This window comes from Onychostoma macrolepis, chromosome 22 (genome assembly GCF_012432095.1).
Source record: "Onychostoma macrolepis isolate SWU-2019 chromosome 22, ASM1243209v1, whole genome shotgun sequence".
In the NCBI taxonomy this organism is placed as follows: Eukaryota; Metazoa; Chordata; class Actinopteri; order Cypriniformes; family Cyprinidae; genus Onychostoma; species Onychostoma macrolepis.
In genome coordinates, this window is record NC_081176.1 from 9,905,846 (window position 1) to 9,930,699 (window position 24,854).

The 24,854-nt window shown below is 36.8% G+C and overlaps 1 protein-coding gene across 2 annotated transcripts in view; it reads right to left on the minus strand.

Annotated features, from left to right (window-relative positions):
* Nucleotides 1-6,109: 6,109 nt before the first annotated feature.
* Nucleotides 6,110-24,854, minus strand: part of LOC131529647 (uncharacterized) — a 51,957-nt gene continuing 33,212 nt past the window's right edge. The window contains exons 5-13 of one of the 2 annotated variants that reach the window (XM_058759450.1): nucleotides 14,723-15,058; nucleotides 13,958-14,293; nucleotides 12,045-12,371; nucleotides 11,684-11,758; nucleotides 11,038-11,340; nucleotides 10,260-10,604; nucleotides 9,736-9,867; nucleotides 9,576-9,601; nucleotides 6,110-9,155 (exon numbers count right to left, since the gene is read on the minus strand). In XM_058759450.1, coding sequence (XP_058615433.1) covers nucleotides 9,042-9,155; nucleotides 9,576-9,601; nucleotides 9,736-9,867; nucleotides 10,260-10,604; nucleotides 11,038-11,340; nucleotides 11,684-11,758; nucleotides 12,045-12,371; nucleotides 13,958-14,293; nucleotides 14,723-15,058 — 1,994 coding nt within the window. In that variant the 3' untranslated portion in view covers nucleotides 6,110-9,041. Of the gene's footprint in view, nucleotides 9,156-9,545; nucleotides 9,602-9,735; nucleotides 9,868-10,259; nucleotides 10,605-11,037; nucleotides 11,341-11,683; nucleotides 11,759-12,044; nucleotides 12,372-13,957; nucleotides 14,294-14,722; nucleotides 15,059-24,854 lie in introns of both variants that reach the window. The other variant, XM_058759449.1, reaches the window with a different exon arrangement.

The window sequence follows — 24,854 nt, forward strand, 5'->3', positions numbered from 1 at the left end:
TCTGATCAGATCTAATAAATTACACAAAATTTGCTGTTGTTGGCATACTTTTTAGCCAAAAAAAACTAAAAAAGTCTTCACAACAAAGAAGAGAGAAAGAGTGAAGGGAGGCTGCTAAGGCAGTTGAACATTGCAAACATGAATTCAAAGCTCCAGCAAGCCAGCAGGTAAATCATAGAATAGGCAATATAGCAGTTTGTCACATTTTAATTCTTGTAATTAAGTGTATTTCCCATTTTAATCACTTTTCTTGGTACTAGTAATCTAAACACATCATAGTTACAATATTTTATTAAAACCATATTAACCCAGTCAACAATTTGATCTCACAGTGTTTGAATGAGAGGGCAGTTAATAATGTTTGTGTCTTATGCTTTTATAATCCTTCATAACTGATTATGAGACTGCTGGATCCTATGCTGCATAATCGCAGAGCTATTATATTTAGAAACTATAGATTAATAAAACCTCACCAAGACTGCATTTTGAATGTAGATGATGACTGTTGTTATCATCAATAACAAACCAATATCACCTGGTTGCAGTCTCTTTTTGGTTTTCCTTGCCATAACAAATGTGCTTTGCAAACACAGTTAAAGCAGCCCCAAAAAATATAATGTTATAAAGTTAAGGGTCAAGAGCCCAACTAAAGCAAACACTAATCACTTTGATGCTAATGTCAAACGAAACAATAAAACATCATCTAAATCTCTGTTAATTCTCAATAAGCGTTTTTGTAGATGTCTGACAGAAATAAAGTCAGTCTGGTTAATAATGAGTGAAGCTGGTGATTCGTTTATTTCAGTTGATTTCATCTAAGGCTGTGTCTGGAAGTCAGTTGTATGTTTGGAGAAGGTTCTTATAACAGAAATCTGTTAGCTGGGAGTGCACTCATGAGCTCATCATGTGAGAGCACTGTGATATCACTGTGATAATGTTGAGGAACAGGAAGTAGAATGTACCCCCGGTGACTGATATTTGAACTGCCTCCTCTCAACCTGCTCAACATTTTGAGTTCACAATGAGCTCACAGATTACTGTGAGGATCACCATATGAGAATGGCGTGATGCCGCTGTGATCGTCGCATGATCTCACGTGTTGACTGGGAATAGTAGGCCTAAATAGTTTTAAAAAAATAATATAAATGTTCTAAATAACTTGTTTATTAGTACATAATATAGATTTATGTTGTAAAATATTAAATTAAATGTCTATAAAATAAAATTAAATACTTATAAGGGCGAGTGGGGTAAGATTAGCCATTTTTTTACTTTATGTGGTCCTCAAGATAAGGGAAAATGCCGCAGACGTACAATAAAAGTATCTATAGATTAGATTAAAAGTTATTAAGATATTGATCGATAGGCTATAGACATAGACAGATAATTAGGATAAATATACTCATGCATTCATATAGGCATACATTCATATAAGTTAGTTAGTGACAAGCACAGCAAGTTAGAGATAGGATATCATAGGCTGTCGATACATAGATTATTTCATATTGATAGATTACATAATAATGGAAGCTCCACGCATGATATGCTGTCCATCTGTGGTGTGGGAGCATTTCCATTTGGAAACACAAAATAAAGTGAGATGAATGTATTGTGATAAGCGGCTAGCCTGCTGTAATAATACAACATCCATGATGCACCATTTGAGGAGCACTCATCCTGTCCCTGTACTAGGCCTATTGACACTGCTGGGCCATCTAAGCAAGGTATGCATTGTATGAAATCTAATTCAGATCACAAAGTATATTGAGACATATAAAAATCTTTATATGTTTAAAAAAAAAAAAAAAAAAAAAAAAAAGAAAGTCAGACGTTGTGGCTTGATGTCTTTTATTAATATGTTATTTTGGTCATGAAAAATTAATATTTATTCACAATGAGTTCATTCAGATGTCAGACCAATGTTTCATCACATTTCAGAAACAGAACAATAAAAACACAAGATTTAAATGCTTATTATAATTATATAAATTAGTGCTTCACCCTGGATTCGAAACCAAGGTGTTAGCATCCCAATCAAGTACACGATCCACTCCCCCAAATCACTTAGAGAATCGGTTAACACGACAGACGTTATAATTTGTCAATTCGCCTAACTGCTTCTCTGTTGAAGCTGTTTTACAGCAATACTTGAAAATGAACACTAGGTGTCACCGTAGAGACGGGTGTCGAATCGTTTCGAAGCCTCGACACATTTGCTTCGACTGTTTCAGTGTCTCACGAAGCCTCGCTCTGCCCACCACTGCTTGCATATAAAATCAAGAACGAACATTACTATAAAGGCTAAAACACACAATACACACATAACCAACCATCACCTACCTCAACTACTGTGACACCGAAGACCGGAAGAGGCGTAGGTATGACAGAGGCTACTGTCTAATGCAGGGGTGCCCAATCCTGCTCCTGGCGATCGACTGTCCTGCAAACTTCAGCTCCAACTCTAATCAAACACACCTGCCTTTAATTTTCAAGCGATCCTGAAGACCTTAATTAGTTGCTTAAGGTGTGTTTGATTAGAGTTGGAGCTGAACTTTGCAGGGCAGTCGATCGCCAGGAGCAGGATTGGGCACCCTGGTCTAATGCTTCCTGTCCAGGCATTTAAATACTCTGACATTAATTATCCCTATTGCTCCCTCACATAAAGGGACAACCACCCAAAGAGGGGAAACCCATCCCACACTGCCACATATGCAATGATTTCTAAAACTACACACACACGTTCTTACAGATTTAAATCTTTTTGTTTTGTTTTGCTATTTTTATTTTTTTATGAAATATGATAGTATCTCACCTGATCATTGTGTTGCCTCCTTATGTCTGTTTGAACAACTAAAGTTCAATTAAAACACTCATTACTTTGGTAGAGTAAAATAAAAATAAAAAATCACATCTTAAAGATGTTCTAAAATCTCACATTTCCATTATATTAAATCATCTGTATGTAATACTCACATTTCCTTCTTGCTTGGGGCTTATGACAATAAATTAAACCAGCAACTGAAGCAACAAGCAGCAGGACACCAAAGAACAACAGCATATATTCCTGCTACAACAGCTGAGAACAGGTATTATTTTAGTCATTATTATTAGTGAGTGACTGATAATCAATCCAATTTTTGACTATATTTTTTGACTGATATTTACACCCTGCAAGTCTGCAGAGGATAAGCAGTTTGGAGGATGGATCAATGGATGGATGATATTTACATCTTTCTACTTTGATCACCTGTTGTATGACATTCACCCTCTGGTTGTGTTCGGGTCAAATTGACCCGGAGAAGATTTAATTTTTCCCGAAAATACTAGTTAACATTATCGCAGTGGACTCAAACTTATTGACTTTGTTCACACAGAACTGGAGTGCACAGAGTACACATGCGCATTGCGGAGAATCTTCCATCACATACACTGCTCCATCTGTATCAGCACATGAAGAAGAAATTAACAGTTAATTATAAGCCAAACTAAATTATATGGCAGAAAAGTGCAGTGGAAGTGTCTTTCTCCAGATCATAGAATAGATTGTGGGTAGAGAAATATGTCTGGATTCATAATGTAACACAAGCAAACAAACAGCAGAAGAACATCAGTGATTCACACATTCACTCCCCTTACGAAAAAGAAGTATACTTCAAGTTCATTTTATTAAGTATACTTAAGTGCAATTTTAAGTATATTTCTGAGAAGTACCTAAAGTACATTTCAGAGAAGTACATAAAAAGTAGACTGAAAGTATACTTTCTTATTTTTTTAGTTTAACTAAACAGTTATTTTAAGAACTACCATTTTTCTCTGGCTCTCTGGTCTTCACCTTTTGTGTACCTGGCTATCAGTTAGGAAGGCAGGTAAGAAGCCATTGCATTTCCACAATCTTACTAACTTATTTTGAACAGAACATCCAAAAACCTATCCATGGAAAATGTTATTTGATTTGTCATTTATAATGTTCTACATTCTATATGTTGAATGAGTTTGTGTTGCTATTTGAGGATTGTTATTTTCTCTAATACAGGGGTGTCAAACTCGGTTCCTGGAGGGCCATGCCCAGGTGAAAAACAAGTGCACTTCCATAATGTACTTAAAGTGCTCTATTTTCGTGCACTAATTTACTTAATATACTAAAAATGGTCTTTTAATACTTCTTAAGATAAACTTAAGATCATCTAAGTGTACTCAGCTGTGCTATTTTGAGACAAAGATAGTATGTTAAAAGTGCATTTTGGTTCATACTCATGGTGTCTCAAAATAGCACTGTTGAGTACACTTAGATGATCTTAAGTTTATCTTAAGAAGTATTAAAAGATCATTTTTAGTATATTAAGTACAAAATTAGTGCACGAAAATAGAGCACTTAAAGTACATTATGGAAGTGTACTTGTTTTTCACCTGGGCGGTCCTTCAAGCTTATTTAACTAAATGGTTTGTGTGTTGGAACTAAAATACACATTCATTTTTCATGTTTCTTCCCGTTGATTGAAAGTCAATGTTTTTCTTTCTTGAAAAATACTGTGTTCCTTGCTTTTGTTTGAATTCCTAACAACGGAAGAGGTGCCACTGGCATTGCCCTGAGTGCCAGCACATCTTGTGTCGTGCCCCTGACTTTAAAAAGCACCTCCAAAATCATGGTATGTGTAATGTTACTAGTTACATTTTGAAGTCATGTTTCATTTTGATGTCATCCATGTCAAGTTTAATTTCCCTCATCTTTTTTGTACTGTTTGCAGATCTTGCTCTTACAAGCAAAATTACCAACAAGCCAGTGTATGCGCTTTTGATACTGGTACTTCTGAATGTTTAATATTTATTGGTCTTTGTCTACATATTGTCTTTACATATTTGTCTATTGTTCCTCAGAAGGGCCATCATCAGAAAACCCAAAGGCAAGGCAGCATGTCCAGGAGCAGCCACCTGTAATTTGTGTTGATGAGAGAAATAGGATTTTTGTCTCCCCAAAAGATGCCCATGGACCCAGAAAAGCCTGCAATGCCCTTGGAGTATCACATGTGGGTAGTACCACTGAAGTAATAAACAGACTTGAGAATCTATTCCTTTACAAGCACCTGTACCCCAAGATGTTTGTCAAATAAAAGATGAACATTATATATGTTCTCTCTCCATCTGTACTTTCATCTTCGTAACAAAAGGATTAAAGGGGTCATATGATGCGATTTCAAGTTTTCCTTTCTCTTTGGAGTGTTACAAGCTGATTGTGCATAGATAAGATCCCTGAAGTTGCAAAGACTAAAGCCTCAAAACCAAAGAGATATGCTTTATCAAAGTTAAGACTCTACCACGCCCCCTTAAAACGGCTCATTCAAACACACCCCCACATGTCTACGTCACGATGTGGAAATATTTGCATAATGCAGCCCAAATGTTCATGCAAAGAAAGAAGGCGTGGTTTCAGTAACTGCAGTAGTGTTGATGCAGCCCTGACAGGGAGACGCTGTGTGTTTCTAGGTGAAAGCAAAAGCACTTTATTTGGCCTTCAGAAAGTAGTTGCATTTAGGAATCATTAAGAACAGCAACACATTTTATGGACGACCATTCCGTAAACCTAGGAGAGGAGGTAATTCTTACTTTGCTATGACAACCTGGCGCTTCTGATTCAGCAACTGTAAGTTTTGTTATTAGTTTAAGTATTTGCTATTGACTGTTTAAATGCAGAATTTTGCAAGTAGGTATAACTGCAGACCGGAGATCTCCAAAATGGGGTGTGAACTCCAAAAGTGGGCAGAACCTCCAAAATGGGGCGGGGTCTCTTCACGCAAAGACTTTCACCATTGGCTCTGGCTTCAGCCAATTGTTATTGATTTAAATTTCAAAATAACACTTTATAAATTAAACATTGTTTAATTAAACATTGTTTAATTTAATTAAAACACAAAAAAATGCGTGCCATGTGCCTGTCTGTCAATGGGAGGAAGCCACACCCTATTTTGGAGCCCCCGTTTTGGGATGCCATATACCTGTAATTTGTGTTAAAAAAAAATCCTTAAAATATTAGCATTAGTTTTCGTGCAAACAAGTAATAAGATTGCTGTTACGGGACGAACGAGACGTGAGACGTGCAGATCCATTTGCAAGCTTTATTCCAAGACGTGGTCACAAAAAGGCAAGGCGTCGCCTTGGAATTATAAGGTTCTATCTGACAAGTTATTCACATATTCTTATTCTGTGACGATTTATTTACATTATGTGATGTTTCTTTTGTAAGCCATGTACATTTTGGGCCTTTTTTTAGAAAACAAAAAGGGTTCTATTTAGAGAAGTCTATGGAATGCAAAAACTTTGAAGCTCAATATCTCAAAATTGCTCAGAATGCAGATAGAACCTTATAATTCTAAGGTGATGAAGGGTCAAACAATGGCAAACAGGTATAACACAGGTAAGACAGAGTAATCCTAGGGCTAGCGAGGTCTACGATTGGCAAACAATATCCAGAGGGCTTGACATGAGGGATGATCCAATAACAAGAGCAATAGTCCAGGCGAGGTATAAACAGAGTCCGAAACAGCATGCAAAGGGTTAATCCAAGATACACAAGCAGAAGATAAAGAAACGAATGACTCAGGCAATAAACTAGACTTAGACTAGGAAAAACACGGAAGGGCTCCGTAATGTAGCTATCACTGGGAGAGCGATATACGCTAGACCAGGGGTGCCCAATCCTGTTCCTGGTGATCGACTGTCCTGCAAAGTTCAGCTCCAACTCTAATCAAATACACCTGCCTTTAATTTTCAAGCGATCCTGAAGACCTTAATTAGTTGCTTCAGGTGTGTTTGATTAGAGTTGGAGCTGAACTTTGCAGGATTGGGCACCCCTGCGCTAGACAATACTCGGCAGTGAGAAGGAGAAAGTCCATGGCTTATGTAGCAAGTCTAATTACAATCAGCTATGTGTGTAATCAGTGCATTCAGCTGTGTGTGTGTGTCATCAGTGCAATGGATGATGGGAACTGTAGTCCGGGTGAAGTGCAACAGTTAGTGTAGTGCAAGAGTCCATGTGGTGAGCGGGTGACCTCTGGTAGTGAGTGAACGGAAGTTCATAGACCGGATTCGTGACAATTGCAAAATGATTATTATTTATTTATTACTTTACTTTATTGTTTATTTTTACAGGGACAATGTACAATTAAAAGTAATTGCACCAGAGTTAGCTAATAGCTAATTTACATCTGCTACATCGGATGTTTGTAGGTAAGGAAATCCATAACCTCACTACACTAACCGAAAACGCTGTTTGACCAAAGGGCGGTTTTTCTATACTATGGTACTAAATCTGCCCTAGCAGATGCTCTTGTCCTACCGGCAATTTATTTATGATTAACTGCAATACAATCATTTGTAACTTGTTGAAAGTAAATTATTTACATTTTACAAATGAAATGCTGTTCTAGGACTTTGTTAATGTGCTCATATTCAAATTTGCCAGTCATTGCATAAATTATTTGAAACCATTTTGTTTTTTTGTGACCTACCCATATCATATTACTTTTTATATTTTATGAATAAATATGAGAGACAAAATTTGTGTGTAGTATAAATTATTAGGTTTACATATGTTAAAATGGACAACAAACAGAGGTCAGCAACGCTACAAGTAAGCGCTGGTAATAAGATGAATATTCCGATTTAACACTGTAAAGAAAACATTTTGATGACAGCATGTAATGTACTAGTTTGGACGTGGTAATTACGTTTTTTAAAACGTTGGAAGGAGACATGCAGACGTGGTAAAAACGTTGTGAAAAAAAAAAGCATTTATAACGTGAAAAAACCCAACATTTGTTGTATTACATACGTCTGGAAAAAACGTTATCACAACCTTTTCACAATGTGAAAAAAATAAATAAACGTTTTTCCAACGTTGTTGTGTTTGCTGGGTACAGGCTCATGACGTTGCAGTTACATTGCCAGTAAATCATGAAATAGTACTAAAATAGTATGTAACTGGACCGTTATTGATTATCTTATAACCATAAGAGTTCGTACTGATGAAGTTGTGAGTTGGTAATTAGATGGTAATGAAATTATGAGCATGCGACATCCTATTTACGTTGTCAGTAAGTCATGAAATGACCAAAAAGTACCAATAAGTTATGTAACTGGTAAGTTACATGCTTGGTGTTTTAGCTGGGTTAGAGTTGTTTAAACATTTCATGAATTTATCAAATCAGTTTTTAATTGCACTGGTTGTCACATGACCACACAAACATCTTTCATCTCCATTGTTCATTTATATGTGTATAAAGTTGGATAAGTTAAAGAAAACTAACAAATATAGAATTAAAAATGTATATATAAAATCTCTCTTTTCTGAGAATATTTACAAAAATAGGCATGAGATGACACTTCTAAATCCTGTAAGAAACATTTGAAGACTGTAATAGACATGAATAATACATTCATATTGTTTTTTGTTGTTGTTTTTACCAGTAAATATGTTAAATGTGCTTAAAAACATTCAAATGCTTAATAGCAGTAAAAAGCTTATTCGGCAGCAAGTAAAACTTATGGAATATATAACAATACAAATATATTACAAAAACACAATATTTGGCATTTGTTGCTGGGGGTTTTTTCAGTGCAGTTACTACAGGTTCAGTTCCTGAGATTCAGAGTTTAAGATTCAAACCCTTGCAGGATTTGAACCTTTAACCACAAATCTGTGACCCATCAAACAAACAAAAACACAAAGTGCTTTCAACTTATCAGATGTCCCTCTCTTGTGGTGTCAAGATGCTAATTCTGAATCGGTAAAAGTGTGACATTACCAGTATCGGTAGTATGGACTCAACCTGTGTGTTGTTTGACTGACGGCTGCTCTGTGAAAATTTCATTTGAATTAATTGAAATTGTTGTTGAGGTAAAATTCCACTAGTATTTGTTCCTAATACTGAAATACTATTTCTCTGTGAGCGATGTTTCTCTGTTTCAGCTGATCCTCTTTTCCTGTTTTCCAGTTTTCCATTGTCTCTTCACTGTTCCTTTCAATGAAAGTATCAAAATAATTAATGTTATGTTAGTGTCTCATTGGCAGCCTCAGTCTCAGTCTTATTAGGGGATGAGTCACTGAAGTCTTCCTCCTTAGTGTCACTCTGATTAGGAGACAAATCTTCAACACCATTCGCCTGTAAGAAAACACAGATTCCGAATGAACAGGACTAATGTCTGAGTTCCAGATAAAATAATCACAAACTATTTAAGAATGATTTGGATGTTTCTATAAAATGGCTGACAAATAAAAATGTGACTTTTAATTCTGCAATTTTGTTTTATATTATTTGTCATTAAGTTTATTTCAGAGTTAATTTGTAAGAAACATTTATAGAAGAGGGTCATAACAGCCAATGCTAAATAAATATGACTATGATATTAATGTAATGAAATTAATTATTCTAATTATATGAGAGCAGCTGAAGCTGTATGAAAGCAGTGCTATCCTGAAGAGTAAGTTACATTTTCTATGCTTTATTTCTGAATTAACCCATATAAAATACAAAAATATTTCATCAACTCACAGATCTAAAACAGTGCTCATAGTATCTCACCTGATTACTGTGCTGTGTCCTGGTGTCTGTTTGAACAATATTAACAAATTTAAAAAAACACATTACTTTGGTTAAATGCACATTTTCACATCTTTTAAGCAATTCTACACAAAAATTATCAAATTTCCATCTTGTTAAGTCAGCAGTATGTAATACTCACCATTTTGTCCTGCTTGACGCCTGTGATTGTAAACCACAGCAGCAGCTGCAGCAACGAACACCAGAACAACAACAACAGCAGCAGCACATATTCCTGCTACAGCATCTGAAGACAGTCCTGAATCTGAAACAGCTGAAGGCAGAGAGTCAGTACGTGAGAGATAATGTACATCCAGCCGGTTATCTCAAAATAAACCCAGTCGCGATTAACCAATCAGAAGAGAGTTGTGTAATAATATTAGTGAGCGACTGATAATTGATACAATATTTACCAATATCTTAAGCTGATGTTTACACCTTTCTGCTTCGGTCAGTTTTATGATATTCATTTAACTGATACATCTAGTGGATTTTTTTTTAAACATTTTTTTTTTCTTTCATATTACTTTTTTGTGGCAACTGTTTTTCTATGATGTGCATGTAAAAGCGATAGAGATGATCTCATTATCTTGAAAAATATAACGAGACCATTATATTAAAAGAAAAAGAAAATGAAAATGCATTGAATGACTAAATGATACTCACCAGTGACATTAACACTGAAACTCTTAAAGCTGCTGATACTGATGTTGCTGCTGTATCTGGTGATCTTCAGTTTATAAAGTCCAGAGTCTGTGGTTCTGGTGTTTGTGATGGTCAGAGATCCAGACGACTGATTCACCTTCAGTCTGTCTCTAAATCTCTCATCAGCATCTTCACACTGATCATCTATACAGGTCTTATTGGGATCTCCAGTGATTTCAGTTATGAGACTGCTATTATGATATAATGACACTATAATATTTGGTATTTTTTCCACATCACTATCTAAAGTGATGGATTCTCCTTCCTTCACTACCTTAATTTCATCTTGTTTAGCAGCAGAAAGACCTGAAACACAAACCAATCGATGCTGAAAACAACAGACAAAAGATATGTGGATATGAAAGTGATTGTTAATGCTTTTACTCAACTTTCAGTCTGAAAAGCTACATTTGTCCCCATTTTGTGCTAATGAACACATTTTGCATGTAAAAATCAACGAGTATGAAATAATAGATGTATTTAAACAAATTACAATAAAAGGCAATCAGAGACTGTTTGATGAGAAACTGACATCTCCACCAACAACTAACCAATGAAAAAACAAATTAGTTTTAAATAGTGAACAAAATCTGTGTTTTTGAAGAAATATTCTACATACTGATAATATACAGGTAAAGAGAAGAAAACACCTCTGAAAGTCACTGCAAAAAAATATCACTAAACACATTAATGGTGTGATTTAAATGTACAAGACTTGCTTTTAAACATAGTGACTCACCTTGAACAGTAACAATAAAGATCATTGTATTGATTCTGCTGCTAATCATCTGTAGTTTATAAAGTCCAGAGTCTGTGGTTCTGATGTTCATGATGGTCAGAGATCCAGTCTGATGATCCAGCTTCAGTCTGTCTCTGAATCTCTCATCACCATCTTCACACTGAACATCTGTACAGATAAAGCTGAGATCTCCACTGATTACAGCGATGATTACAGTGTTATTAAAATACCATATAATCTCTTTTTGTTGGTTTGTTTTAACACCAGTGTGTAGAGTAACTGAATCGCCCTCCGTTACAAATTCTGGAGATCAAATGAAAACAGTTAACATTTATAAGTCATATCAGGGATAGTGGGGCAAAATTATACAACAGGAAAGTGCAGTGAAACATGAAACAGACTTTAACATAGTGATTCAGCTAACCAAAGGAGAATAGCACAACCATTATAAACGACGCGGAACAGAAGACAGAAGAAACTGAGGGCTTACACATTTGGAATAGATAACGAAACACAAGACATCGCTTAACATAATCAGTAACTATATAGACAAATTAATGGATAACCAGAATCAAACAGGCTCGTAGAAACAGTATAGAAACCATACATGTTACACAAGTAAATAACATACATTTACATGTAATACCTGTTTGTTGGTTTGTTTCAACATCATTGTCCCCCATCGCAGACAACACTCCAAATGAACCATCATGGAAAAAACCTCAAGAACAAATAGACATTTAATCATAAACCAAAACCGCACAACATGGCTCCTCTTAGAGCTGGAACCAGAACTTAATGTTTAAAATCATATTGAACTAAATTTGTACTTAAACATATGAATTCCACTTTAACAGTAAATGTGTTCTTGAAGAAATTATCGTTATACTGTATGTGATGCAGGTAAAGACAAAAACACCTCACAGCAATGACACAGCAAAAAAAAAAAAAAAAAATCACTAAACACATTAATGATGAGATTTAAATTTTAAAACATAATGACTCACCATAAACATAAATCATGAAGGTTTTCTCACTGAATCTGTTGTTGTTGATCTTTAGTTCATACTCTCCAGAGTCTGTAATTCTGATGTTTGTGATGGTCAGAGATCCAGTCTGATGATTCAGTATCAGTCTGTCTCTGAATCTCTCATTACCACTATTACACTGAACACCTGTACAGATATACCTGAGATCTCCAGTGATTTGAGCGATGCAAGTGTCATTAAAATACCACCTGATCGTTTCTTGTTCTTTTGTTTTAACACCAGTTTGTAGAGTGTATGGAAATCCCTCCATCACAGACACTGACACTGTACCAATACCGATATAATCTGAAGAAGAAATTAACAGTCAAATTATGCAACATGAAGGTGCTATGAAAAAATGTTTTTCTCCAGATAATTAAGAATGGGAGTAGAGAAATATGTCTGGATTCCCACACAATCAAACAGCACAAAAAAACAAACAAAAAAAACATTGATTTACACATTCACTCATCAGACAAACATACATGAGCCTCGTGTATGATCTTTAACAACTGAGGGGCCAGTTGTTCAAAAAACTTAATCTGGAACAGAATGATCTGAATTTGGAAATCCCATGTTTTGCTATCCAGAATCAGGTAATCCATCTTCTTTTCTGCTGGTTTTTCAAAGCAAAATTAAATTGAATCACAATACACAGTTTTTCAGATTACCAAATCTGGATTATTAGTGTTCTACGGAGCCCCTAAACGGACATGGTGATGGGAAAAAAATAAATAAATAAATAATAATAATAATTAAAAAAAATACTTTTGCATTCTCTCAGAAAAGTTTTGCATTGCATTCACACAAGAAACTTTGCGTTTGCTCACTCATAACTACTTTTGACTGGTTCATCTCTGATGATTGTGCCAATGTAGTCTACCAAAAAAAGGAGAAAACTTTAAATATAGTATTTTTGTTTGATATTTACAGCTGTTTGGGGATTATTTTATGACACCAACATGTCTTTTTTACTTTACTGTAGGCTACTGAAAGGCTTTAGAGGTAGCCTAATGTCTACCTGTCTAATGTATGTATATATATATATATATATATATATATATATATATATATATATATGTGTCTGTCTGTGTGTGTGTGTGTGTGTGTGTGTGTGTGTGTGTTACGTTACAAATGTTGTATTTTTGGACTAGTTTTAAAGTTTTATTACATTTTTGTTCCTGAAATCCACCCTTCTGTTGGGATCAGTATAATCCAGATTTTTGGATCAAATATATCTCAATTTTACTAAAATTATTTGAACAACACAAACTAATGATTTGATCCAGAATAAAACCAAAATGGGATTTTGTGACCTAATCTGATTTCAGAATCTTTTTTTGTTCTTTTGAACAACCCATTTTCAAGATAGTAGCCTAAAGTAAAGTAAAAAAAAAAAAAAAAGGAAAACAGCTGTCAATATCAAACAAAAATATTATATTTAATTTAAAGTGTGTTTTTTTTTTTGTTTTTAATCAGTTTGTCAATTACATTGGCAAAATCATCAGAGATGGACCAGTCAAAAGTAGTTATTTATGAGCGAATGCAATGCAAAACTTTTCTGAGAGAATGCAAAAGCATTGAGTATTTATTTATTTATTCATTCATTCATTCCCACCTCATATTTCTTTCCAACACCATGCCCCTTTAGGGGCTCCATAGAGCACTAGTAATCCAGATTTGGTAATCTGAAAAGTGTGTATCTGGATTATTGTGATCCAATCCAATTTTGCTTTTAAAAACCGGCACAAAAGTAAGATGGATTTCCTGATCCTGGATATCAAAACATGGGATTTCCAAATCCAGATCATTCTGATCCAGATTAAGCTTTTTGAATAACTGGCCCCTTGGCATTTACTGAGACCCCATTTTCATCACTACATGATACTCACCAGTGATAATAACACTGAAGCTCTTTAAGATGCTGAATCTGCTGCTGTTGATCTCTAGTTGATAAACTCCAGAGTCTGTGGTTCTGGTGTTCATGATGGTCAGAGATCCAGTCTGATGATCGAGCTTCACTCTGGCTCTCTTTCCCAATCTCTCTTTATAAAGATCATCTGTACAGATCTTGATCTGATCTCCAGTGATTTCAGCAATGCAAATGTCATTAAAATACCACGTCATGAAATCATTTGGGTTTTTTATTACACCAGGATCTAAAGTCACAGATTCTCCCTGCTGCACTGACTTTCTCTTCATTTCATCTTGTTCAGCAGCAGAAACATCTGAAACACAATTGAACAGCTGCTGAAAACAACAAACTACACAACATGAGAGAACTATGAAAGTGATTTTAATGCTCTATCTTTCAATCTGAAAAGTAACATTTTGTCCACATTTTGTGCTCTGCTCATGCATACTTTATTCATCAAATCCATTAACTAAAAATATAATTATGAAATAATAAATGTATTTACACAGATTACAATAAAAGGTGGTCAGAGATTGTATGATGAGTAACTGACATCTTCACCAGAAAAAAAATAAAATAAAAATCTAGCTGATAACTAACAACTCAGTAATGGAAAAAATAATAATTTTAAATCATAGTAAACTACATTTAAAAACACCTCAATATTGGTGCAAAAAATATCACTAAACACATTAATTATGACTAAAATGTACAAGACTTGCTTTTAAACATAATTACTCACCATGAACAACAACACTGAAGAGTTGAAGAACACCATTGATGCTGTTGTTGATCTTTAGTTGATAAACTCCAGAGTCTGTGGTTCTGGTGTTTATGATGGTCAGAGATCCCGTCTGATGATCCAGCTTCAGTCTGTCTCTGATTCTATCAGTAGATTCATTACACTGAACATCCGTACAGATAAAACTGAGATCTCCACTGATTTGAGTGATACGAGTTTCATTAAAATACCATCTAATCTTTTCTTGTTGTTTTGTTTTAACATCAGTGTGTAGAGTAACTGAATCTCCCTCCATCACAGACACAGATACTCCACCTGTATCGATACTGAAGAAACCTGGAGAGGAAATGAACAGTTATTACAAGCCAAACAAAAATATACAACAGGTACGTGCTGTGAAAATGTTTTTCTCCAGATCATAAAGATTGTGAGTAGAGAAATATGTCTGGATTCATAACGTAACACATGCAAACAAACAGCAGAGGGACATCATTGATGTACATAATCACTCATTTGACAAACATGGATGATCTTATGCAGCTTAATGAACATACAACACACATCCTGATTTACATTTTGCTCCCCTTTCCCTGTGTATATATATATATATATATATATATATATATATATATATATACACTATATTGCCAAAAGTATTGGGTCACCCCCTTCTAATGAACAGGTTTGACTGCTTTAGTAATTTCCATGAGTACAAATCTTAATGTTTAAGCATATAATGATATTCTAGGGAATTGTGTGCTTCTAATTTTAAAGCAACAGTTTGGACAGGACCCTTTTCTATTCTAACATGACAATGCCTCTGTGTATAAGGCAAGGTTCAAAAAGAAATGATTGATTAAGTCACTGGTGTTTGGTATAGAGTTTTTGGCTCAAGATCTGCATTTAAAGTCACACCAGAGGTGTTCAGTTTGGATTAGGACTTGGCTTTCTGCAGACCAGTCAAGTTCTTCCACACTGACTAAATCAATCATTTCTTTTTGAACCTCAGCAATTTTTAGCTGAATAAATAAGCTTTCCATTGATGTATGGTTTGTTAGGATCGGACAATAATTGGCCGAGATACAACTATTTGAAAATCTGGAATCTGAGGGTGCAAAAAAATCAAAATACTGAGAAAATCATCTTTAAAGTTGTCCAAGTGAAGTCCTAAGCAATGCATATTACTAATTAAAAATTATATGAAATTTACAAAATATCTTCATGGAACATGATCTTTACTTAATATCCTAATGATTTTTGGCATAAAAGAAAATCAATAATTTTTGACCCATACAATGTATTTTTGGCTATTGCTACAAATATACCCCAGAGACTTAAGACTGGTTTTGTGGTCCAGGGTCACACACATATATATATACTGTACATACACAGGTGCATCTCCAAAAATTTGAATATCGTAAAAAAGTTTTTCTGTAACTTATTTCAAAAACTGAAACTTTCATATATTCTAGCTTCATTACATGTAAAGTAAAACATTTCAAAAGTTTTTTTTGTTTGTTTTTTTTTGTAATTTTGACGATTAGAGCTTACAGCACATGAAAGTCAAAAATCCAGTATCTCAAAATATTAGAATATTTCCTAAGATCAATAAAAAAAAAAAAGATTTGCAAAACAGAAAAGTTCAAGTTCTTTAAAGTATGTTCATTTATGCACTCAATACTTGGTCAGGGCTCCTTTAGAACAAAAATTCCAGCATCAGTGAGGTGTGGCATGGAGGCGATCAATTGAGGCACTATTGAGCCTTCAGCTAGTCTGTATTGTTGGATCGACTGTTTCTCTTATTTCTCTTGAAAATATCCCGTAGATTCCATATGGGATTCAGGTCAGGCATGTTGGCTGACCAATCAAGCACAGTAATATCGTGGTCAGCAAACCACTTGGAAGTGGTTTTGGCATTGTGGGCAGGTGCTAAAGTCCTGCTGGAAAAGGAAATCAGCATCTCCATAAAGCTTGTCAGCAGATGGAAGCATAATGTGCTCCAAAATCTCCTGGTAGATGGCTGCATTGACTTTGGACTTGATAAAACACAATGGACCAACACCAGCAGACATCACGGCACCCCAAATCATCACTGACTTCTGAAACTTCACACTGGACTTCAAGCAGCTTGGATTCTGTGCCTCTCCAGTCTTCCTCCAGACTCCAGACCTTGATTTCCAAATGAAATGCAATATTAACTTTTATCTGAAAAGAGGATTTTGGACCACTGAGCAACAGTCCAGTTCTTTTTCTCCTTAGCCCAGGTAAGATTCTTCTGACGCTGTTTCTGTTTCAGAAGTGGCTTGGTAGCCCTTTTCCTGAAGACGTCTGAGCGTGGTGACTCTTGATGCACTGACTCCAGCCTCAGTCCACTCCTTGTGAAGCTCTCCCAAGTGTTTGAATCAGCTTTGCTTGACATTATTATCAAGCTTGCAGTCATCCCTGTTGCTTGTGCACCTTTTCCTACCCAATTTCTTCCTTCTAGTCAACTTTGCATTTAATATGCTTTGATACAGCACTCTGTGAACAACCAGCCCTTTCAGTAATGACCTTTTGTGACTTACCCTCTTTGTGGAGGGTGTCAGTGATTGTCTTCTATACCATTGCCAAGTCAGCAGTCTTCTCCATTATTGTGGTTTCAAAGAACAAGAGATACATGGAATTTATACTGTAGGGATGGTCATTTAGTGAAACTCAAATTTAAATATTCTAATATTTTGAGATACTGGATTTTTGATTTTCATGTGCTGTAAGCTCTAATCATCAAAATTAAAACAAAAAAACACTTTTGAAATGTTTTACTTTACATGTAATGAATCTAGAATATATAAAAGTTTCACTCTTTGAATCACAGATTACAACTTTTTCACAATATTAAACTTTTTTGAGATGCACCTGTATGTATAATATATATATTTTTATTTTTATTTTTTTTATTTATTTATATTTATACAACAGTTTGATTGGTTGAGAACCATGAGATATTGTACTGGTATTGCTACAGGAACGCCCTTTCACTATTTTGTATCACTCCGCTTGTTCTAGCCGGGTCTATGTTTTTTTGTTTGTTTGTTTTTTTAATCATTCACTGAGCTAATTGTAGAGTACGTTAGCTAATCTAAGAAGAAACAAACATGGCAAACAAATGCATTTTTTATGAATATTTCATTTGATATTAACTATGAAAGCTCAACAGACAATGAAGATGCAGGGGAATCTTCACTAACAGGCCATTCAAAAAGTGCAGCCATTACATCTGCAGATTTGGACAATTTAGAAAAAACCCAACATGAAAATAACAGTGCAGCAAACAGTGTGGGCTGTGAACTGTTAAATCATGGTTATCTGAAAAACAGCTCAATATCGACCTCAAACACATCAAGAAATCACAAATGACCTCAGTTTTGCGCAATTTCTATGGCTCCATTAGGACCAGTAAAGGAGAGCTGTATGGGATCAGCAGTTACTTGAGTCTTCGATCGGATCTGAATCGCCACATTAATGAACCTCCTCTTAGCCGTGCGTGGAATTTAATTCAAGGTCCCGAGTTGTCAAACAGATCCGACGATCCGGTACAGACAGAACACCACAATAACCTCCAATTTCATCTGAAGACCAGCAAATACTGAAACGATCTGCTGCACTTGACCCTGGCAACCCGAAAGGTAACCTGCTAACCTCCGGCCTACAGCTTTGCTGCCTTCACTGCTCTCCGGCGATCTGCCATACTGGACTCTGTCGCCGCTCACCTAGGCTGCCTGCCGACAATTCATTCCCTGCCCATTGTCTGGACTGTGTTCCATCCCCTCCTCACCATCTCTTATCCTGTCAGTTGTTTTGTTAATAAACTGTCAACACTAATCCTGCATTTGAGTCCTCTCTTATAGAAACCCTGACATAATCAGTCTAGCTTCGCGGCCTCTCTCTCTCATTCGGATGCACGTTTCTCTCTTAACGGATCCAGATACAATTTTGTTGCCCATTCTCAATGGGAAAGTGGCCAAGCAACATCACTCAGAAACAGGGGCCCCACTACGGATTCTGGGCCCCCTTCACAGCATATTCACTCGGGACCTCCTGGGGGGGTTACTTTCTTAAAGTAACGACCAAGCAGCCAGCGGCAGACCGGCAGGCTGAGCCTATGTTTGATCAATTTAGTCTCGTCTTGAACAAGAGCGTTTCACAAAAATGAACCGAAAGTCAGAGAATACATGCCTCACAGACATGATAAATATATCTATAGAAAGCTTTAAATTACTACTTAATGAAATAAAACAAAAACACTTTCATTATAATCTGTGAAGATGCACTTCTCTCTAAAGGCGCGTCTAATGAGGAGATGGCGAGTCAGGATCATCATCTTCATCTTTGCGACACTAACACAGAAAACACAAGTTTATTAGTAAATAATTCAAATATCTCCTTACTGTTTCCCCCAGACACATTCATGGTAATTACTTTTGCTGGGGCTTTGCGGTAAGCTTCAGCCTATTGCGTGCATTTGAATGCAGAACTTTTCAGCTGCACTGACAGCGCGCTCTCTGCTGCTGAGGGACTCTAAACACCGTCGAGCCACTCTTCACAGTCGCGGCACGGTCTCGTGTTGTTTCCACCAACGCAGCAATTTTTTTCATCACTAATTGATGGATGTCTAAAATATAAAAATAAGGAGAAGCCTAAAACAGGCCCGAGACCCGGCCCGCATCTGAACTATGACGTGAAAATTCTGATTTAATTTGAACAAAATGTAAACTCCCTTTAAGAGAGTGCTCCTAATCTCAGCTTCTTACCTATATAAAAGACACCTGGGAGCCAAAAATCTTGCTGATTGATAGGGGATCAAATACTTTTTTGACTCATTAAAATGCAAATCAATTTATAACTTTTTTGAAATGCATTTTTCTGGATTTTTTTTGTTGTTATTCTGTCTCTCATTGTTCAAATAAACCTACCATTAAAATTATAGACTGATCATTTCTTTGTCAGTGGGCAAACGTACAAAATCAGCAGGGGATCAAATAATTTTTTCCCCCATGAAGAGTTCAGATGCAGAAGACTCTAAGTGCCGTTTAAAATTTTCTTCTAAAATTAGCATTTTTCTCAGGCTCCTATGTGTAGGTTCAGTAATTTCACTTTAATGGCAATTAATAGGTTATTTTCATTGCCATTAAAGTGAAATAACTGAACATAAATGTTACATCCGACTCAAGGAAGCAACAACAAAAAGGGTCTGAAGTCCAAAAGAACGCTATATTAAAGCATAAAATATTTATTTAAGTCCAGGGGTTTAAATGATAAACATAATACATGAACAATAATAAAGAAACAAATGATTAACAAAGTGAAGGTCCATCTTCTGAGCTCAACTGCAGGACAAGGGAAAAAACTCCCCTTCCAACAAAGGCCAGACACCTTAAATATGGTCCCCAATTGGTAACAGGTGTAGATCCTTATCTGGTAACCTATAAAACAGGACCGAACGACAACAGGAAAAAAAACAAAAATAAAACGAAACCATAACACCTCCCCCCTTAAAAGGGAGAGATTCCCTTTAGAAACCCTACCTTATACGATTTCCAAAACCCAAATATACCCAAAATTAACTTCAAGAAAGCAACCTCAACCTTACCAGAGTTATCACAAAATCATTTGACCATTACAACTTGCCCCCTTCACACCCATCCTGGATTCAAAACCAGCAATCTCCCGGCACCTGGAAAAAGCAAAAATTTAAGGAATTGAAAACCAATAACAGGAAACAAAAGAGGAAAGAAGGGTTAAGAATCTTCTCAACCACATGGGGCACGAGACAATGCATCAGCTAAGACATTGTCTGTGCCTTTCACATGACGAATCTCCAAAGAGTAAGGCTGCAAGAAAAGGGACCACCTAATAAGTCGCTGATTAGGACTCTGCAAAGAGTGAAGAAAAGTAAGGGGGTTATGGTCTGTGTATACCACAGTTGGCATATTCCCACAAGACACATACACCTCAAAATGTTGCAGAGCCCAAATCCTTGATATACATTGAACTTTCGTGAAAAATAACTGATAGGGCGATCAATACCATGCTCATCGGACTGCAACAAAACGGCTCCTGCTCCAACCTGACTAGCATCAACTTGAAGTTTAAATGGCTTATCCAATCGAGGAGCTGTCAGGACGGGTGACGAGGTGAGCAATCGCTTAACATTCTCGAAGGCATTTTCACATTTAGGAGTCCACACAAATTTAGCCTTTGCTTGCAACAAATCCGTAAGTGGGGCAACAACAGAAGAAAAGTTAGGACAAAAACTCCTATAGTACCCTGCCATTCCCAAAAATCTCATCAGCTCACGTTTTGTCTGAGGCCCAGGAAATTTGTCAATTGCTATTACGTTAGCACCCACAGGTCGCACTTTTCCCATCCCAACAACCTTGCCCAGATACGTCACAGTCGCCCTGGCAAACTCACACTTTGCCAGATTGACTGTGAGTTTGGCCTCTGCCAAACGTTCCAACAGTGCACGAACTCGGGCAATGTGTTGATCCCAGGTGTCACTATAAACAACGATGTCATCGAGATACACGGCACAACCTTCTAGACCAACAGTCAATTTATTCATTAAAGGCTGAAATGTAGCTGGAGCGTTTCTGAGACCAAAACTCATAACAGAGTAAGAATACAATCCAAAAGGTGTAATGAAAGAGGAAATTTCCTTTGCTCGGGTGGTCAAAGGCACTTGCCAGTAACCTTTGAGCAAGTCAAATTTACTGACAAACTGAGCTGATCCAACTTGATCTACACAGTCCTCAATTCTGGGTAATGGATACGAGTCCGGTCTAGTTAGAATATTTACTCGTCTATAATCTGAGCAAAAACGCTACGTGCCATCTGGTTTTCCCACCAGTAAGCAAGGCGAAGCCCAATCTGAAAAGGATGGCTTTGCGATGTTATTTTCAAGCATGTAATTGACTTCAGACTCTAATTTCTTACGTTTATCAAATGATACACGATAGAAACGCTGACGGACAGGTTTAGCATCTCCTACATCTATATCGTGTTCAATCAAGTGGGTATGAGAAGGAGTATCTGAGAAAAGATCAGGGAATTCAGTCAACATAGACTTCAAATCAGATTGTTTTTCCCAAGATAAATGTTTTAATAATTCTTCTAAATTAGCCAAAGTTTCAGAGTTTTTTAGACGAGGTTGTAAAATTACATCATCAGGAGGTTTCACATCCGGTTCTAATTCACCTGCAGGTGTCAAACTGGCTAGGGCAACTGAGGAAGAGATTACCTTAGGAGCCACAGTACGGGCATAAAAAGGCTTTAACAAATTCACATGGCACAACTGAGTATGCTTCCTGCGCTCAGAGGTAGAATGTATGTAATTGTGATCAGACACTTTTCGAAGCACAGCGTAAGGTCCTGTAAACTTTGCACAAAAAGGAGAATCTGGTAAAGGAAACAAAGCTAACACCTGATCTCCTGGGCTAAGCAGGCGAATCTCTGACTTGCGATCAAACCAACATTTCATCTTTTCCTGGGTTTTCCCCAATTTTTCACTTGCCAATTCCCCAGCCAGAACTAAACGTAGACGAAAACCGTGTATGTACTGAATCAAACTCAGTAGTGGCTCCTCCTGTAGAGCACCATCACACAGTACACCCAACGGTCCCCGTACACGATGTCCAAAGACTAACTGTTTGGGACTAAATCCCAAACTCTCCTGGACAACCTCACGTGTGGCCAACAGCAACCACGGCAAACCTTCCTCCCAGTCACCCTTTAACTCAACAAAGATTTCAATGTCTGGTGAAAACGCTCTAAAACACCCTGACTTTCAGGATGGTATGCAGTTGATCTGTTATGTTTAATACAGAGTTGTCTTAACACCTCTTGAAACATATTAGATGTAAAATTTGTCCCCTGATCGCTCTGAATAACTTTTGGAATACTAAAAATAGATATAAACTGGGACAATGCTTTTACTACTGATCGTGTGGTGATTGAACGCAAAGGATATGCCGCAGGATAGCGAGTGCTCTGACACATCAATGTCAGTAAGTACACGCTACCAGACTTTGAAGGCGGTAAAGGCCCAACACAATCCACTAGAAGATGTTAAAAAGGCTGTTCCATAGCAGGTATGGGGTATAAAGGCACAGGCTTCATAATTTGATTTGGTTTTCCAGTCAGCTGGCAAGTTAAACAAGTCTTAATGAACTGTCTTACATCACTCTTAATACGAGGCCAGTAAAAATACTGCAGCAAACATTGGTAGGTCTTGTTAATGCCAAAATGACCAGACACCCCACCACGAGCAGACTCTAAGACAGAATTTCGCAAAGAAACAGGCACAACTACCTGTATAATTGGTTCAGTCAAACCTCCCTCTGCATTAAAAGTCCACTTCCACAATAGTACCTCATTTTCAATGAAGTACCCATTAGCTGAACTCTCTTCTCCCTCCGGAGACAAAACAGCATCAAAAAGAGACTTCAAAGATGTATCCTCCCTCTGAGCAAAGACCCAAACCTGAAGAGAAACAGAAGGCAAAGCAAGGAGACCAGGCACCATCCTTTGAGATTTCATAAGGCCCTTAAAATCCCTCAGTTTTTCATCATCAGTTATTTTTTTACTCATAGCACGCGTGAGTGCACATGAGACAAATACCTCTGGATACTGCTGGGAGATATCCATGTCACCCAGCGAAGTAGGACAAGTAGTAACCACAGGTGGAGATGGGACATCACGCCACACACAGTCACCAGCCAGATTATTACCCAAAATAACTGACACTCCCTCCACTGGTAAAGAAGGACGAACTCCCATCACCACTGATCGATTTACTAAATCAGATTGGAGAAACACGTTATGCAGGGGTACAGACAATGTTTGCAATCCAATACCTTGAATCAGCACCCGGTTTCCCGTATCAGTCTCCTATGAAAAAGGCAAAACAGACTCTGAAATGAATGATTCAGATGCACCAGTGTCTCGAAGAATCTTAATGGGAACCTTATCAGTACTTCCAAGCAGTGACACATAGCCCTCTGTAATGAAAGGAGCATAACCTACATCATCATTACAAAGTGCCACCGATTTCTCCAACTTCTGTAAACTATCAATATAACCGTCAGACTCATCTGTCTGCACTGAAGAAACAACAAGAACAGGCTTGGGTTCAGATTTAACGCACATCAGTTTTCCTTTGAGTGTTAAACAATCCTTTTTCCAGTGACCCTTTAAATGACAATAAGCACAACGGTCACTTTTATCAGCATAACTTTTCCAATTCCTCTCACCTCTATTATTATATTCAGGCAAGACTTGACGGGGTACAGTTACGCTCTCTGTTGGAACATCACTGAACTTAAGCCTATCTTTCTTGACTTCACATTTATGAGTAAGTACATACTCATCAGTAAGAATGGCAGCATCCTCAGTAGATGTCAAAAAGGTAGAAACATGCTCAGGCAAAGTACTTTTAAACTGTTCCAATAAGAACAACTTGTGAAAATATTCACGACTATTTGCACCTGAAGCAGCACACCAACGATCCAACTGTATCTTTAGATCTCTCGCAAATTCACAATATGTCTGTTCTGCAGGTTTTCTCATGTTCCTAAACTTTTGCCGATAAGCCTCTGGTACCAGCTCATAAGCCTTCAGTACAGCCTCTTTAACCTTAGAATAATTTTGGCTATCGTGAACACTTAATGAAGAATACGCTTTTTGAGCCTTACCGGTTAACACACACTGTAACAACAAAGTCTTTTCATTGTCTGGCCATTTCATAACATCTGCCAAACGCTCGAACAAACTAAAAAATGTGTCAACATCAGTTTCACTAAATTTGGGTAAAACTTAACATTATTTGCCACATCCAACCTTTTTTTACCCGAAACATTTAAACCAACAAAGCTATCTTCCAGCTTACCCTCAGCGATTAACTGAAAGCGAATAGCCTCTACCTCCAACCTACAAATCTCAACTTCACGATTTAGTTTTGCCCTTTCTATCTCTAAAAGCATTAGATCCCTTTGCTGCTCAAAAGACAATGATGAAACATTAGCAGCAGTTTGATCAGCTCCATCATTGTCAACAGCAGCAGACTTTCCCACACTTAAGACATCTAAATTTGTCA